The following is a 15682-nucleotide window of genomic DNA, read 5'->3' as shown; positions in this document are numbered from 1 at the left end:
ATTATGGCATAAAAGGAGAATGTTGGTGAAAACATTTTAAATGTGGTATATATACCCTATTGGAAAAAAATGAAAAACAGGAGGCCCAATCAAATGGATGTACAATAGTCCTAAAAATAAAAGTATCATTGCATATTTACTCCTAGATGCAAAAAGCATCTCGGATGTTAGGCTAGGATACTAACTTTAGCAGTGCTTCTTTATTCAGAAGATTCATTTTAACATCATGACCGTAACTTTCTCTTCTTTCTCATGATTCATCCTTTTCTCCCTCTAATCATCCTTGATTATCTTGCAAGCCCCTTGCACTTTTTGGGTTTTTTTAATATGACTAGTTTTTCTTCAGGACACTCCACTGCTACAAATTCAAATTATAATCGTAAATTAGTGCCAGGGTACATTTAAGCAATTAGAATGCTGTCATTAAATTCTGCTGTGTATGTAATCTAATAATGCATACAGGTAAGTACAAAAGGAGAGAGCTGGGTTCTCAGTGTCTACTGACAGTTATTCATCTGTTCTCCAATTGTCTCACCTCCTATTTATCAGATGTGGGTGCCTTGGAACCTCCATGCTTATTAGTGGAACCTGACCTATTTAGGCTCCCCGTCTTGCATCGCTTAACGACTTGGCTGTAGATCACCAAACCTCTCATTTTCAGAGCAGTCTCATAAACATTCAGCCCCTTGCTTTGCAACCATGTTGGTGCAAGAGTTTATTACAAGGTTTCAGATACTGGCAGAATGGTGGAGCCAGTGTCACTGATATTTGGCCACGTGACAATACCATTCTTCCTGGGATCAAAAGAAATAAAGCCGAGCCTCCAGATCTCAGAATAGGGGCGAAGTAAAAAGAATTGGGTGGAGGAAGACTCACAGTTCTGATGGTATTTTTGTAGCATCGTCTGGTAGAACCTTGTTATCAAAAGGTTTGGTATTTTTTTTAAAGTATAGACTAATTCATTTAAAAATATTTATTGAATGTCCACTATGTGCTACACTAGTGTGCTGTGTGCACAGTGGTGACTTGGATCTCTGCCCATGTGCAGTTTAGAGTTTTATGAGATTAATATCATATTGTCTCAATAATTAGCTTTTGAGTTAGTTTGGTATTTGTTTGTTTGTTTGTTTTCCTTTTCTGGGCCAGGATCCATTTAGGATCACACATTGGTTTTAGTTGTCATGACTCTATAGTCTCCATAATGGGAAACAGATGTCCAGTCTTTCCTTGGCTTTTCTTACATTGGTATTTTTCAAGAGTATAGGCCATTTGCCTTGTAGAAGGTCTCTCAATTTGTGAAATATGGATTTGTCTAGTCTAATTCAGTGATTCCAGACATGTATTGTGTTGGCCACATCTTAGAATCGTTAGGGAACTTGGTGAAACTACAGAGACCCACAACCTGCCCCGTTTCACCCTATACCACTTCAGTGAGTCTGGGTCTCTCTATTCTTCAGTGGCTTTCGGGTAACTCTGCTATACACAGACGTTTCAGAGCCACTAGTCTAATATAATTTCCTTGTGGCAAGAATACTACATAAGTGATGTTGGGTCCTCCTCAGTGTGTCTCACAGGGAGGCTTGCAACGTTAGTAAGCTTTGTTTTTGGTTAAGGTGGTATCTACCAGATTTCTTTTCATCTTTTCCACTTTGTAATTAACAACTTGTCTGGAGTCAACACTTTGAGACTGTTTGACCATCCTGTTTCCCAACAGTCTTTGATCCAATGGTCTTGGTCTCCAGTGGTGATCTTGGCTAAGCCAGTTAGTACTGTGGTATATGGTGATTGTAAATGGTGATTTGCTAATTCTATCACCTTCAACATTTCTTAGCATTCATGGGTAAAGAATAATTTTCCCTTCTTCTCCATCTTTTTAAAAAAATGGTTTTTATTATCAACATGGACTCATGGATTTCTTTTTATTCAATATATTATAATCCCTTCTCTCATTCATTTTGATGCTCTAAAGGCTCCCACTACCATCGCCTTGGAATCAGCCGTTTTTCCTTTCAGTGGAGAATGCTATCTAGAAACCAAGGTCTGGTTTCTATGTAAACTAGTTGGAACCTCATCTCAAGAACAAAAATATGCACCACCTGTCCACCAAAAAGAAACATGCATTGCACAAACCATACCTGGGCTCCACCTTGAGAAAAGATGATCTGATTCATTTTCCCTTCTTTCTCATTTCCATGTCTGTATATTCACTTGTATTATCCTCCCACAACCAAACACTAATTCATAAACTTTCTCTTTGTTCCCATGTTCATTGTGATCAAGTTTCTGAGAAGCAGTCTGTCCAGATACTTTGATCCTACTGCTTATATCTTTGAAACTGTGATACACACCCACAAAACACCTGTACTTGTTTGCTCTTCTTGTAATGCTTTTTAGTTTTTGAAAGCATCTTTTTTTTTTTTTTGTGGTACGCGGGCCTCTCACTGTTGTGGCCCCTCCCGTTCTGGAGCACAGGCCCCGGAAGCACAGGCTCAGCGGCCATGGCTCATGGGCCCAGCCGCTCTGCGGCATGTGGGATCTTCCGCGACCGGGGCAAGAACCCGTGTCCCCTGCATCGGCAGGCGGACTCTGAACCACTGCGCCACCAGGGAAGCCCTGAAAGCATCTTTATAGCTCATTTTTCTTTTTTTTTCTCAAAACTCTGTGAAGTTGGGGGACAGATATATTATTTTCCTTTTACATTTTTAGAAAGTGATGCCAGAAAAGTAAAAGATTTTTTGATAAGTTTGCATATATATATATTCTTGCATATATATATATATATATCCTTGATAACTAGGTACTATGCTAACAGTTCCCATAGCTGATAAAGCCTGAGCTATGTTCTCATAGTTCAGAAAGCTAGGATTCCTTATTCTGAGTTGAAAATCAAGGCAAATCAACCGTATAGTGAATCGAGAAACTAAGAAGCATTCCCTTTTTAAAAAGGAAAGATAATAATACACCCATCGACATTTTGCTTCACTACTCTTTTAGTTGATATTCTAGAAATGTTTTGAGTACCTGATGTGTGCCAAGTGGTCCTGGAGATATAGCTAGGGTCAAAATAGGTAAAAACCCATGCCCTAAGGAGCTTACCTATTAGGCAGAGGTGATGGTAGATAGGGATAAAGACAATAAAGAAGATAAATAAGGTTATACTGCATTAGAAGGTGCAAACAGGGTCACCAAATACAGTTGCACAGGTTGCGCACTGCCCGACTCTGTGCCCAGTGGTACCATGGAGATCTTGGACCTAAGCAACTTAGGATGAAACTGACATTAAGTAAGATGGGAAAGGCTGAGGGAAGATCAGTGGTTCTGTGTTTTGTTTTTTTTTCTTAACTTTATATTGAAGTATACACATGGAAAAGTGTATATAATGTAATTGTGCAGCTCAATGAACTTTCACAGATTGAACACATCTGTGCAGCTAGTACCACTATCAAGGAAACAAAACATTACCAGCACCTGAGAAGCCCCTAGCATGTTCTTCCAGTCATTAATCCCCCCACTACCATGACTTTTAATAGTATTTATTAGTTTGGGCTGACTTTGTATTTTATAGAACTGAAGTTATACAGTATATGCTTTTTTAATATATGGTTTCTTTTGCTCAAATTATGTTTTTGAGATTCATTCATGTTGTGTGTCGTTACAGCCAGCTTATTCATTTTCCCTGCTGAATAGTAGTCCAGAATATGAGTATACCACAGTTCATTTACATAAATGGGCATTTGGGTAGCTTTGCAGTATTTGGTTATTATAAGTCGTGCTGCCATGAGGATCCAAGTGCCTGCCCTTTAGTGGACATCTGTAAACATATCTATTAGGTGTATACCTAGGAGCAAAATTGCTGGGTCATAGTGCATGTGTATGTTACACTTTAGTGGACCTTGCCAAAAAGTTAGTCCAGAAGTAACTTAAGTTGGTCCACCAGCAGTGTATGGGAGGAGTGCTGTTTTGATGTGTTAAGTAAAATGTCTACTTTATTCAGTGCAATCAGTTATACCGCCATACATTGAAAAGAACTGCACCAAAATATTATTTGGAGACAATTTCGCTAGATGCCTAGGAAATGGAAATAAACTAACTAAAGTTTATTGGCATTATTGGCTTTGGTGAAGAAGTTGAATACAAGTTAAATACACTAAAAATAATATCCTACACAATGATAACCAGATTAACAGAATGAAAAAAGTGACCTATTTATGTTGGAAAATACAAAAAAAAATTATTAATCCTAAACCAGAATGTGTGTGATCTTCATGGTATATCATAAAACTTTATGATCACTGTAGAGCAATTTCAGTAGATACTTATTATGGTTCCAAAGAGGAAGGCAAATTACTATATCTTTTTAAAAACTTGACAAGATTATTTTTAAAATTTCTTTAAAAACATAAATGGAAAAGAATGGCAAATATTATTATGGAAAGTTAAAGCCTTTGTCATATCAGATACTGAGACATATTACAAAGGAAGAATGATTAAATGTTATGGAACTACACAAAAATTGAACCGTGTCCCAGAACAAAGTAGAGAACCATATATATAATGATATATAAGGATGTAAGAAGCAGCATGGTAAACAGTGCAGAGAGAATAACATTGAGAGCCTTTGGGGGCTACCCTTCATGGTAGGTGCTTTATATTTTATACTTTATGCTCTAAACAACTCAGTAAATTCAATATTATCATTCCCCATTTTGCAGAGGAGGAACTGAGTGAGTTTCACAAAAAATTACTTACTCAGGGCCCCATAGATTCTTCCAATGTGGGAGGGCCAAGTCCAATCTGACTTCACAGGAGGAGAGAGCACATCAGAGGGGATGAGATTGAAGGACACAATTTCTGCCCCATAAACAAGACAAAGCATTAATATTGGTAACTCAAGTTGAACATAAACTCTCAAGTAGATAAGTGAACAAAGGGTCATTTCACAGATAGGCAATAGCAAATAATAGGCAATTGCAAGGGAAATACTCAAGTTGGTTAGTAATCAAAAAACGGCAAACTGAAACAATTTTGCAGTATTATTTTGTACCTTTCTTATTAGCAAAAATAATTTTTTTGATATGATGTGGTTTATAAACATATATACCTTTCCCTAAGATGAAAAATTAGTAAGCATATTTGATATCTTGATTCAGGTGATGGTTATATGAGTATATACACACATCAAAGTCATCGAGCTGCACAGTAAGAGTTGTGCATTTTACTGTATATACGTCAATAAAAAGGGAAAAAACCACTAAAATATGTTAACTGATGAAATCAGAATTATTTGTGAGAAAATAAAGGCGGAAATAATTAGATGCTGCCAAGGTTAAGCTTAGTATAAAACATTCAGCATGGAACTCCCCTGGTGGTCCAGTGATTAGGAATCTTCCTTCCAATGCAGGGGATGCAGGTTCGATCCTTGGTCTGGGATCTAAGATCCCACATGCCGTGAGGCAACTAAGCCCGCGTGCCGCAACTAAGACCCGACACAGCCAAATAAATAAATAAATATTTTTTTAAAAAATTAAGCATGGTGAGTATAAAGCATTTAGCCCACAAATTTGAAATTCAACTTCTCTTAAGAGCCAAAGCTCAGAGGAAGTTATGATCACTTACATAACGCACAGTGGTCATTAAGGTAAAAACAAAGCAGCTGCTGGAAGGAACAGTCATCACTGGTCCTAAAAATCAGAAACTGCTCCCATGTGTCCTTGTAAAGTGATATTATATGAGGTAATGAACTATGTCCTGAACAACACACCTAAAGTTATTAAAATAATGAGTTTCTGAGGGTTGTTTCTTATGTTGTTTCTCAACATAAGCCAGGGGAGTGATGCCAGAACACAGTTTCTAAAAGGCAGTTTTGGGCTTCCCTGGTGGCACAGTGGTTAAGAATCCGCCTGCCAATGCGGAGGACACGGGTTCAATCCCTGGTCTAGGAAGATCCCACATGCCGTGGAGCAGCTAAGCCCATGCGCCACAACTACTGAGCCTGTGCTCTAGAGCCCACGAGCCACAACTACTGAGCCCACGAGCCACAACTACTAAAGCTCATGTGCCTAGAGCCTGTGCTCTGCAACAAGAGAAGCCACCACAATGAGAAGCCTGCACACTGCAATGAAGAGTAGCCCCCGCTTGCCGCAACTAGAGAAAGCCTGCGTGCAGCAACGAAGACCCAAAGCAGCCAAAAATAAATTTAAAAATAAAATAAATAAATCATACCAAAAAAGGAGTTTTACCTCGGGAAACCTTATGGCTCCGTTTTGTAGGTTTCTGATGATTCTAGCTTAATCCAAGAATAAACTGAGTGAATCTAGAGCAATGGTTCTCAATTGGGGTGCCAAAAGGAGCCCTTTGGCCATCTCTGGAGACATTTTTGGTTGTCACAGCTGGTGAGGAGGCTGCTACTAGACTCTAGTGAGCAGAGGCCAGGAATGCTGTTTACTACCCTATAGTGCACAGGACAGCCCCTCCCCCCAGTAAGGAATTATCTAACTCAAAATGTCAACTGTAGTGAGGTTGCAAAATGCTGCTCTGAAAGAACGAACGTGTAGTATTCACTGAGACCATCCTCCATGAACACTGCCTCTCACAGCTAGCTTGGATGGGAAAGGAGAAAGTACTGGCTTATTTACCTAGGGGGAGGAGGGTGTGCAGGTGTAGTAATTATGGCCTGGCCTTCTAGGGGCATGATAACCCCTAGAAAATAGGAAATTGCCCAGGGAAGTATGTTTCTATGGCCTAGCAAGAGCTGCCTTGTTAGACGGTAGGTAGGTATTAAGTGTTGATGCGGCCTCTCCCCCAGCCAAATTGTATAAAAACTAGTCAGCCCATCGCTCTGGGCTTCTCTGGCCTGGCAGAGTCTTCCTTCCATGTAGATGTGTCCACAGAAGGTGTTAGAGAGGCTCCCAGGAGCTGTATCAACTCACTCATTTGTGTCCTTATCCCATTGGTTCTTTGCACTGTTTGCAGGCTTACTGGTAAACTGAGGTGAGAGCATAGAAGCAGCATCCAAGGCATCGTTCTCGACAATTTTTGAACTTTAACCAGACTTTGAAGTCTGGCCCAGCTCAGCAGTGGACACAGTTGACCACCAATGTTAAGAAGCCCCTTTCTGTCCATCTGTAGTCACTGATTGTCTCTGGTTCACATCTTCCCAATGTCACCTCCAGAGGGAGAGAGCTTTCTTCCCTTAGTTCTAATTTGGAAAATCCCTAGGAAGGTCTTTGAACCCTCTTCCATCACTTGCCCACAGAAGGATGATTGTATTTCCATGAGATCCAGTAAGGAGAGAAGCAATTCTCCAAAAGAATGGGATATTCTGTTCAGAAAGGGGGTTGGGGTACGAGGCAGTCGAGACAAATAGATATCCAACCCTCCCGGAAAATACATCAATTTTTTAACAAGCTTTTTTTTTGAAATAATTTCAAACTTACAAAAGAGTTGCAAGAATAGCACACACACAGACACACACAAAATGTATGTCTATCAAACCAACTTCACCAGTTGTTGACATTTTCCACACTTGTACTGGTGCTCTCTCTATCTCCCCCACCTCCAAATGTGTGTAATTTTTTTCTGAACCATTTGAGAGTAAGTTACACTGTTTACCCCTAAATGTTTCACGGTATCTTTCTTAGGATAACGGACATCTCTTACAGACCCATACAATGATCACATTCAGAACATTTAACATTGAACCTATACTGTTGCCTAATATGCAATCCAGTTGTATCAGTAGTGCCTTTATAACAACTTTTCCTCTTGATCCAGGATAACAGACTGCATTTAGTTGTTATAACTCTTTAGTCTCCTTTGCTTTCAAACAGTTCCTCAGCCTTCCTCTGGCATTCATCACACAGACATTTTTGAAGAGTATGGGCCAGATTTTTGTCTCAAGGTTTCTCATGATTAGATCTAGTGGTGTATTTTTGGCAGGAATACTACCCAGCGGTGTGCTAGAACCAGTTAGTACCATCTATGAGAGCCAGTTGTCACATCTCTTCCCAGCTCCATGTTCTGTAATGTCATACTGGTAGCTTGAAATCAGCCATGGTGGGAATGTTCACACCATGGAAATCAACAAATGCTACACATCAGAGCTTGTACCCCCTCCCGCATTTCTGGTTGTGAAACATTTACATTTAGCAGCACAGCACTGTATGTAGATGAAGTTATATCCTTCTCAGAACGTATCAGAAGGCACATGATGCTGGTCTTCCCAGTTATTGGTGATATCTCATCCCTTGGTTAAGATGGTATCTGTCGGGTTTCACCATTGAAAAGTTACCATTTCCCCTTTGTAATTAATTCTCCCCTATGGAGAGATCCTTTGTGATTATGTAAATATTCTGTTTCTCATCTAACTTTCACCCAATAGCTTTTACTTATTGAAAAGTACTGCCTGAATCAATTAGTACTATGACTGTTGCAAATTGTAATTCTTTTTATCTCTTTCATTTCTTCTACATTTATTTGTTGGTGTCCTACAGGTTGTTTTTGTTTTGTTTTTTGGTAGACTTAACCCTTAAATAGATGATTAGTAGTAGACTTGGAAACAAATGGAGGTTTCTCAACGTTTTGTCAAGTAGTTCTCCATCTGAAGTATTTGTGACCAAGTTATGAATGTTCATTGCTATAGTGCAGAATAGGAGTACTATCAATACATCAATACAGAAAATGCAGAATGGGTCTTCAGAAATAGTTTTCCCATTCTATGTGAGTGTGTATGTTTGATGGTGACATACTATCCTACCAAGAGTGGAGGTGGCATTTGGAGGCATTTTTCTGATCTTAACCTGATTCCAATTTTTACCAAAAGCATGCCTTTAGGACATTCCTGGTGAGATTTGCACTGGCGTTAACTAAAGCACGGTAAAGTCGAAAGAGTCCAGAGTCAACATGTGCTGCAGGATTGAGTAGTTCACTTCTTGCCCCTGGCCCTCAGTGCCATCATCTGTAAAATCATAGGAGTCATATTTTCACAAAAGTCCCTTTCAAGTTCTAAAACTTTCTTTTATTCTGCTTTCCTACTTGGGAGTCAAAACCTAGAGGTCACCTCATTAGCATGATGTCTTGGCCAACTGAGCCAACAAGTCAAGGACCAAAAGTGAGATGTCGAAGGTGGAGCCTGAACCCAGTGACCTCGTGATTGGATCCATAATCCTGTTAAATGAGCTTTGGGAGTATAGCACCAGCACTTGATACTGTTTCACGTTACCTCTGTGCATTCAGCCACATCCCCTGCTTCACTCCTCTGCTTCTCTTTGTTTATCCTTGACAATCATGGAAACCCACTGAAGGATCCCATTACCTCTGCCTTTGAGGTGATCCCTTTCTCAAGTGTTAGCTTTCCCAGTACCTATAAGGTTACCTCGGTTGCCATGGTTGTAAGTAAAGGAAATGTTCTATCCAAGAGCAGACTGCAGTTTCTAAAGAAGTTTTACCCTTCAGACATGAAACTCCAGAGTTCTGTACAAGTCTTAATTAAATTTCACCATATGAAATCGCTGAGAACCAGGCAAAACAGTATTTTCTTGATGAATCCATTGTTTGGTGAACTCCACGCACAAGTCAGGTAACCTTGACAGTCAGTTTTAGAACTTAAAATATGTTGCCTTGTATTTCCAGAAGAGTGGTTAACTGAAAGGTGAGGTGGGGCCTAAGATGTGTAAAAGAATGTGGGGCTTTGCCAAACCACTCATTTTCCTCTCTTCCTGGAACGAGATTTCTCAAAGGCCCTACTGTTCCGTCCCACCATGGCCTTCCTCCACCAGAATTGTGTCGGGGCCACTGGTGTAGGTGAAGAAGTCCACAGGCAAGCTTCGTATTTGCCTGCCCTCTCCCCTGGAGCTGTCTGAGCCTGGTACTTTGCATGCTTTAGCTCCTCATTTCAGCATTTTTAATATTTGGTGACCCTTCCAATGTAGAGAAATATTTGGCAACTTCCTTAAGAGTATCTGTTTGAGGTCTTTTAATTTACTAAACTGAAAAGTTGGTGTCTAAAATATTGTTCCAGTGACTCATCTAAGGTTCTGAGGACGCAAAGGGGTCCCAGGGTGTCAGAGGAGTTGGCAATAATTTTCAATATACTTTATTCATCTTCAGTTTTTTTAAAAAAATATTTGAACTAACGCACTTCCCCTCTTCTCTCTGATTTTAAGACAGATTTGACTTTAACGAGTTCAGGTCTAATTTAAACTCAAACATGTTCTTGAGTTCCCCTGTGAAGCCCTCACCCCCATGCCCCACATGAGTTTCTATTTCTTTGAAGATAAGGAATTTAGCTTTTCTAAAATTTAATCTCGATCAACACCCACCTCACCTGTTGGATTAACTGCTTCATCATCTTTCACCAGATTAGAAAACGACTGTCTCTTGCCTGAAAGACAGAGGGCAATTGATTTCTGCAATCAACCTGGCTTCTCTTTGATTTTATAATCTGTTTCTAGAGATTATAGGCGAGCTTTGAATTCCAAGGCTCTGGGCCTGTCAGCTTTTGAAGCGAAAAACTTTGAAGCAGATCCACTGCCTCAGGTTTCAGAAGGGATACTTAGTTGTTGGAGGATGAAATATAAGGGAAACAGGTAATTATCACTGTTGACATTGTAATATCCCAGGTTTGGGGTTTGTTTATTTTATTTTATGGCTTCTAAAAGAATTATTGTTATTAGTTTTGGGTTTTTTTTTTGTTGTTCTTGTTGTTTTTTTGAGAAGCCCGATCAAATCACTTGGCCACTTGAGAGAAAAGCATAAACCTTCCAGAAATTCTCACTGAGCTAACTGCTTCTATAAACCTACATAGTGTGCATTTACTTTAAAACTGCTTAATTACTCACCACTGATGCACTTGGTATAATTAGAAAACTCTCTAGCTCAGATTCAACAGGTAGAAAGAAGAAAGAAAAAAAAGTGTAGGGCAATTTCCAGACCCATGTTCTTAAACACTATGCACTTTCAAGTACTAATTATATAGGATTTATGCAAGGAGGGGGTTATATGGAATTGTTTTAGCATGTGTTAATGCTTATAAGCTAGCATCTCACCAAAAAAAAATTTTTTTAATAAAGACCCTGCTCTACTACTCAATGTTGTAATTTATCACATAATGCAATAATGGTATTTACATATGTCATCACATTTAACAAAATAAATGAAGGTGCATGTGAGTGTTATTGATAGAGGCAATACCCCGACACAGTTATGCATCCGTACCAGGCACCTGAAGAAGTATTCCTGTTAGTTACAGCCTCAAACTCCTATTTTTCTTTGGGATCTTAAAGGCGGAAAAAATAAAATAGTGGAGGGCTTCCCTGGTGGTGCAATGGTTAAGAATCCATCTGCCAATGCAGGGGACATGGGTTTCCGTCCCTGGTCCGGGAAGATCCCACATTACGTGGAGCAACTAAGCCTGTGCACCACAACTACTGAGCCTGTGCTCTAGAGCCCGTGAGCCACAACTACTGAAGCCCGTGCGCCTAGAGCCCGTGCTCCGCAACAAGAGAAGCCACCACAATGAGAAGCCTGCGCACCGCAATGAAGAGTAGCCTCCGCTCGCCGCAACTAGAGAAAGCCTGTGCACAGCAACGAAGACCCAACGCAGCCAAAAATAAATAAATAAAATATTAAAAATAAATAAATAAAGTGGTGGTGGGGAGGGTCGAGTGAGTACCAGATTTCCTTCTGGGAATTAAAATGTTAAAAAATAGAAAAAATAAAATAAAATCATGGAAAAATGATAAATTAGGGTTCATCAAACTTCAGTATAAAGCAACAGAATTTTTATCTCAAGCATTTTCTGTAACTGGTTCTTTTTTTAATTTTTAATTAATTTATTTGTTTTTGGCTGCATTGGGTCTTCATTGATGTGCGTGGGCTTTCTCTAGTTGCAGCGAGCAGGGGGCTACTCTTCGTTGCGGTGCACGGGCTTCTCATTGCGGTGGCTTCTCTTGTTGAGGAGCACGGGCTCTAGGCACACGGGCTCAGTAGTTTTGGCGCACGGGCTTAGTTGCTCCATGGCATGCGGGATCTTCCCGGACCAGGGATCGAACCCGTGTCCCCTGCATTGACAGGCAGATTCTTATCCACTGCGCCAGGGAAGGCTTGTAACCTGTTCTTAAGGCTTACATTTTCTCTACAAGAGTATAAATATTAATTCAATAATGTCTCATTGACACAGAAGTAGAACTTATATTTTTTATAATATTTGCATTGTGTATGTACCAAAATAACTGCTATGACACAGGAAAACACTGAGCAAACTAATCTAAGAAAAGCAGAGCTTCAAAATGAACTTAGAGAGGTAAAAATTATTCATTTAGAAGCTGTCTGAATTTTCAGTTTCAAAGTCATGTGTGTTCCTTCCAGAATACTGCTCTCAAAACACAATTTCCCACAGCTAATTAAAGTGCTGGCGCGCGCGCCCTCTCTCTCTCTCTCTCTCACACACACACACACACAATGTGGCTTCCCCTTAACCCTGGATACGTCTCTCCACGCCCCCCTCCCTTCCCCCTGCAATGGTATGATCTGCGTTCAATCCTAAACTGAAGGTACCAAGCTGTGACAGCTTCCCCAACTCCACAGCCATTTGCTACGACCTAGGGCAGCCTGTGTTCAGTGATGCTTTCCTTTTCCACCGACAGGGGCAAATCGAAGTAGACAGCGAAACTATCTTCAGGTTAGCGGCGCTTATTTTACAGGTAAGAACTGACAAACTGCCTCTTACCCGCTCCTTTTGTTTGTTGGGTTTTGTGAACTGCCTGCCCTTCTGAATCTTTTGCATGGGCCAGTGGCTGACGGCTTTTTAAAGCCTTATGGTTGTTTGCCAGTATAAGATGTGAGCCACTGTTTTCTGTTTTAGTGTGGATTGCATGAGCGAGAGTGTGATATGTCTCAGAAGAAAATGAAACTTAGACTTCACTGAGGAAGAAGAGTTAAGACCGTATTGCTGGCAAAGAGCTCCCGGTGGCTTGAATTTGGGAGGCTGCAGTTGTTACAACAGCTGTAATTTGCATTTAAATTTAGTAACTTTTGTATACTTTTTCTTGAGGTGGAGTTAAAGAGCCCTTTAATTCTTAAAGGCACATGTAGCTGAAAAAGCAGTGTGTTCCATGCTGGTTTAGAAAAAGAAAACAAATGGCATGTGTTGATTTACCTGTGTCATGGTTTAAACAGTCTGAGGCCAGACTAAAAAGTGTGCTGCTCCGAAGGACAGGCCTTTATCTCGTGATCTTCAGAACATTAAAGGAGAAATAATCATCTATGCTTTTTCAGATAGATTTGTCTCTTCTGTTAAAAACAAGAAATAATTATTGGGTAATAACGATTTCTTAAATGCCACATTCTTCTCCAGGGTCATATGTAGGGAAGGTGTTCCTTGTGAAAAAGTTTTCAAAACAAAACTCAGGCATTTTAAGAGGGGAAAATGATCAGGAGTACAATTCTTTTAGCTTAATCACCATCAATACAAATTGATCATCTATATTTGTTTTTTATTTCAGGAAGCCAAAGGGGATTACACCAGGTATGGTTCCTTTTCGAATATTACTATGCAAAATAACCCTAGCTGAATCTTTTAATGCTATTTTAAATAACAATGGATGCAAAGCAAAAGAAAGTAGATCCCCAGGCGAGAGACTGAGGTCTCTTTCCTCTTCAAATAGAGACCTATTCTTTTTGTGAATGAATCCGGGAATGAAGCTTTGCAAGCCAGAGTGACAGCAGATTGTACTCAGAAGTCCTCCAAAGTTCTATTTTCCATCATCTGTGAGCAAGACGAAGAAATCTATAAAAAACTTGGGTAGCCCGTGCTGATTCTTTAAATTTATAATAATCCTGTGTTTAAAGAATTATACCATAAGCACAAAAAGATTAAATCCATCAGCTGCTTAGTTAAGGGATTAATAGGGGCTTTCTTTTTGCAGCTGCCCTAAAGGGGCCTCACCCTTCATATATTTGACCTAACAGTTGTATTGTTGCCACCAAGGCACTTACTGGTTCTAACTGCCTAACTGGCCAAATCGTCAGAGAGTGTTTATATTTGAATTCACCCTCTATCTGCTCCATTCTGTTCTTTTAATGCAATAGTTGCGTGGGGGTAGTAGAAAGGGTTAAAGGTGGAGGCAAGACCTCCAATTCGAAGCAGCTCACAGGCCAACGACCCACAAAGCCTCGCCTCTACAGTGTTAATATTCCACTGCTGGTTAACCTTTACCTGTAGATTATTTACAGATCAACTAGTACTCATTCCCAGCCAAGGCTTTGACTAGTGTGCTGAACAGGCTGATAACCAAGTAATGCCTTCCAAGCTTGAAAACGTCCACTCATGGAGTCATGCTTCACCTCAGAAACTCCAAGCACTTTCCACATCTGCCCATTTAATGCGGTAGAATGACTGAGGCTTCCACTTAGCACGCCATGATCCACTCACCACACTCTCCTTTTAGCTCTGTTTTGTGCTATATTATTTTTTAAAAAATTTTAGGTTAGGAAATATGCTTTGAAGGACTCATAAAGATCAATGAACACCGAACTTTTTTTAATTAAAAGAAAATGTCAGAGCATGAAAAGAGGATAAATTAGTCTCTAGGTCATTAACATCAAGAGCGGCTGTGTTCTCCACTGTTGTCTTCCCTGGAGGAGCCATGTTTCCTAGGAAGATCAGATATGTGAGGAATTCCATCGTGTAGGGGGTGAGTCTGAAGTTGATTTATAAATGAGGGCTTCTGAGCCAACAGCTCAGCCTCTGCGGTCTGTGAACCGCTAACCCTTCCTCCCCCACTTTCTCCCGGTCAGGCGTGTGATGGACACCTTCTGAGCTTCATTTCCTCATCAGGAAAATGGTACCTCCTTTGTAGGTCTGTTGTGAGATTAATTGTATGTAAACATTACCCAGGGCGGTATCTGGCATGTAGCAAGCTCTCTATACGCTTTGGCTATTATTATTAACTATTATAGTATCATTATTGCCCTCATCATTATCATCCTGTCCCATCTCTTGGCAACCTCTGAAGAGGCTTTTGAGATGTAGTAGGGTCTGAAGAAGCTGTAATCACGTGTCAGGGGAAAGAATCAAAGAGAAAGATTGATTCCACAAACCTTCCTTAGGGAAGATCGCTTGCCTATGGCAGGAGAAGGCTTAGAAGGAACGGTCCTTGGGTAGTACAGACGTTTTAGCCCTAGGATTTCAAGGTTGGTGAGTCAGTCTGGCCAAGCACAAACCAATCCTTTTCCTTAATTTCAGTGTGTTCCTGGTGGTTTCCTGAGTGATTACTAGACTAAAGAAATGGAGGACACTGTTCTGGAATTGTCTAAACCACACTGAGTAGTAGAAGGAGCTTGGGACTAGGAATCAAGAAACTAGCACCGTGACCCTGAATGCCCTCTGTCCGTTCTCAGCCTCAGTTTTCTCATCTGTAAATTGGGATTAAGGAAAATGGGACTTGGCAGGGTAGTTTTGAGGCTACGAATGATGTTTAAGGACTTTGTAGATGACAGTTTGTTTTACGAGCATTAGTTATTATTGATGAGGGTGAAAGAAAGAATAGGAAATGTGAACTTTTGTCACTGGGTATATAATGAAGCAGAATTCTGGTTGACTGTCACCACCCCTTCCCTATCTGATCTCCTCCTCCCCTGAATGGAGAGGGTATATTTTTCCTCCAAAGTTCTATTATAAAAC

At 40.2% G+C, this 15682-nt stretch overlaps 1 protein-coding gene across 10 annotated transcripts in view; it reads left to right on the top strand.

The window, feature by feature from the left end:
* The window catches only part of FRMD4B (FERM domain containing 4B), a 335945-nt gene that overhangs the window by 253361 nt on the left and 66902 nt on the right, over positions 1-15682 (top strand). For all 10 annotated transcript variants that reach the window (XM_067755160.1, XM_067755168.1, XM_067755163.1 and 7 more), the window contains 2 exons: positions 12645-12701; positions 13503-13525. In XM_067755160.1, the coding sequence (XP_067611261.1) occupies positions 12645-12701; positions 13503-13525 (80 nt within the window). The remainder of the gene's footprint in view (positions 1-12644; positions 12702-13502; positions 13526-15682) is intronic.

Source organism: Pseudorca crassidens, chromosome 10 (assembly GCF_039906515.1).
Source record: "Pseudorca crassidens isolate mPseCra1 chromosome 10, mPseCra1.hap1, whole genome shotgun sequence".
Lineage (NCBI taxonomy): Eukaryota > Metazoa > Chordata > Mammalia > Artiodactyla > Delphinidae > Pseudorca > Pseudorca crassidens.
Note: the sequence above shows the minus strand (reverse complement) of the source record. Positions and strands in the feature narration are given on the sequence as shown.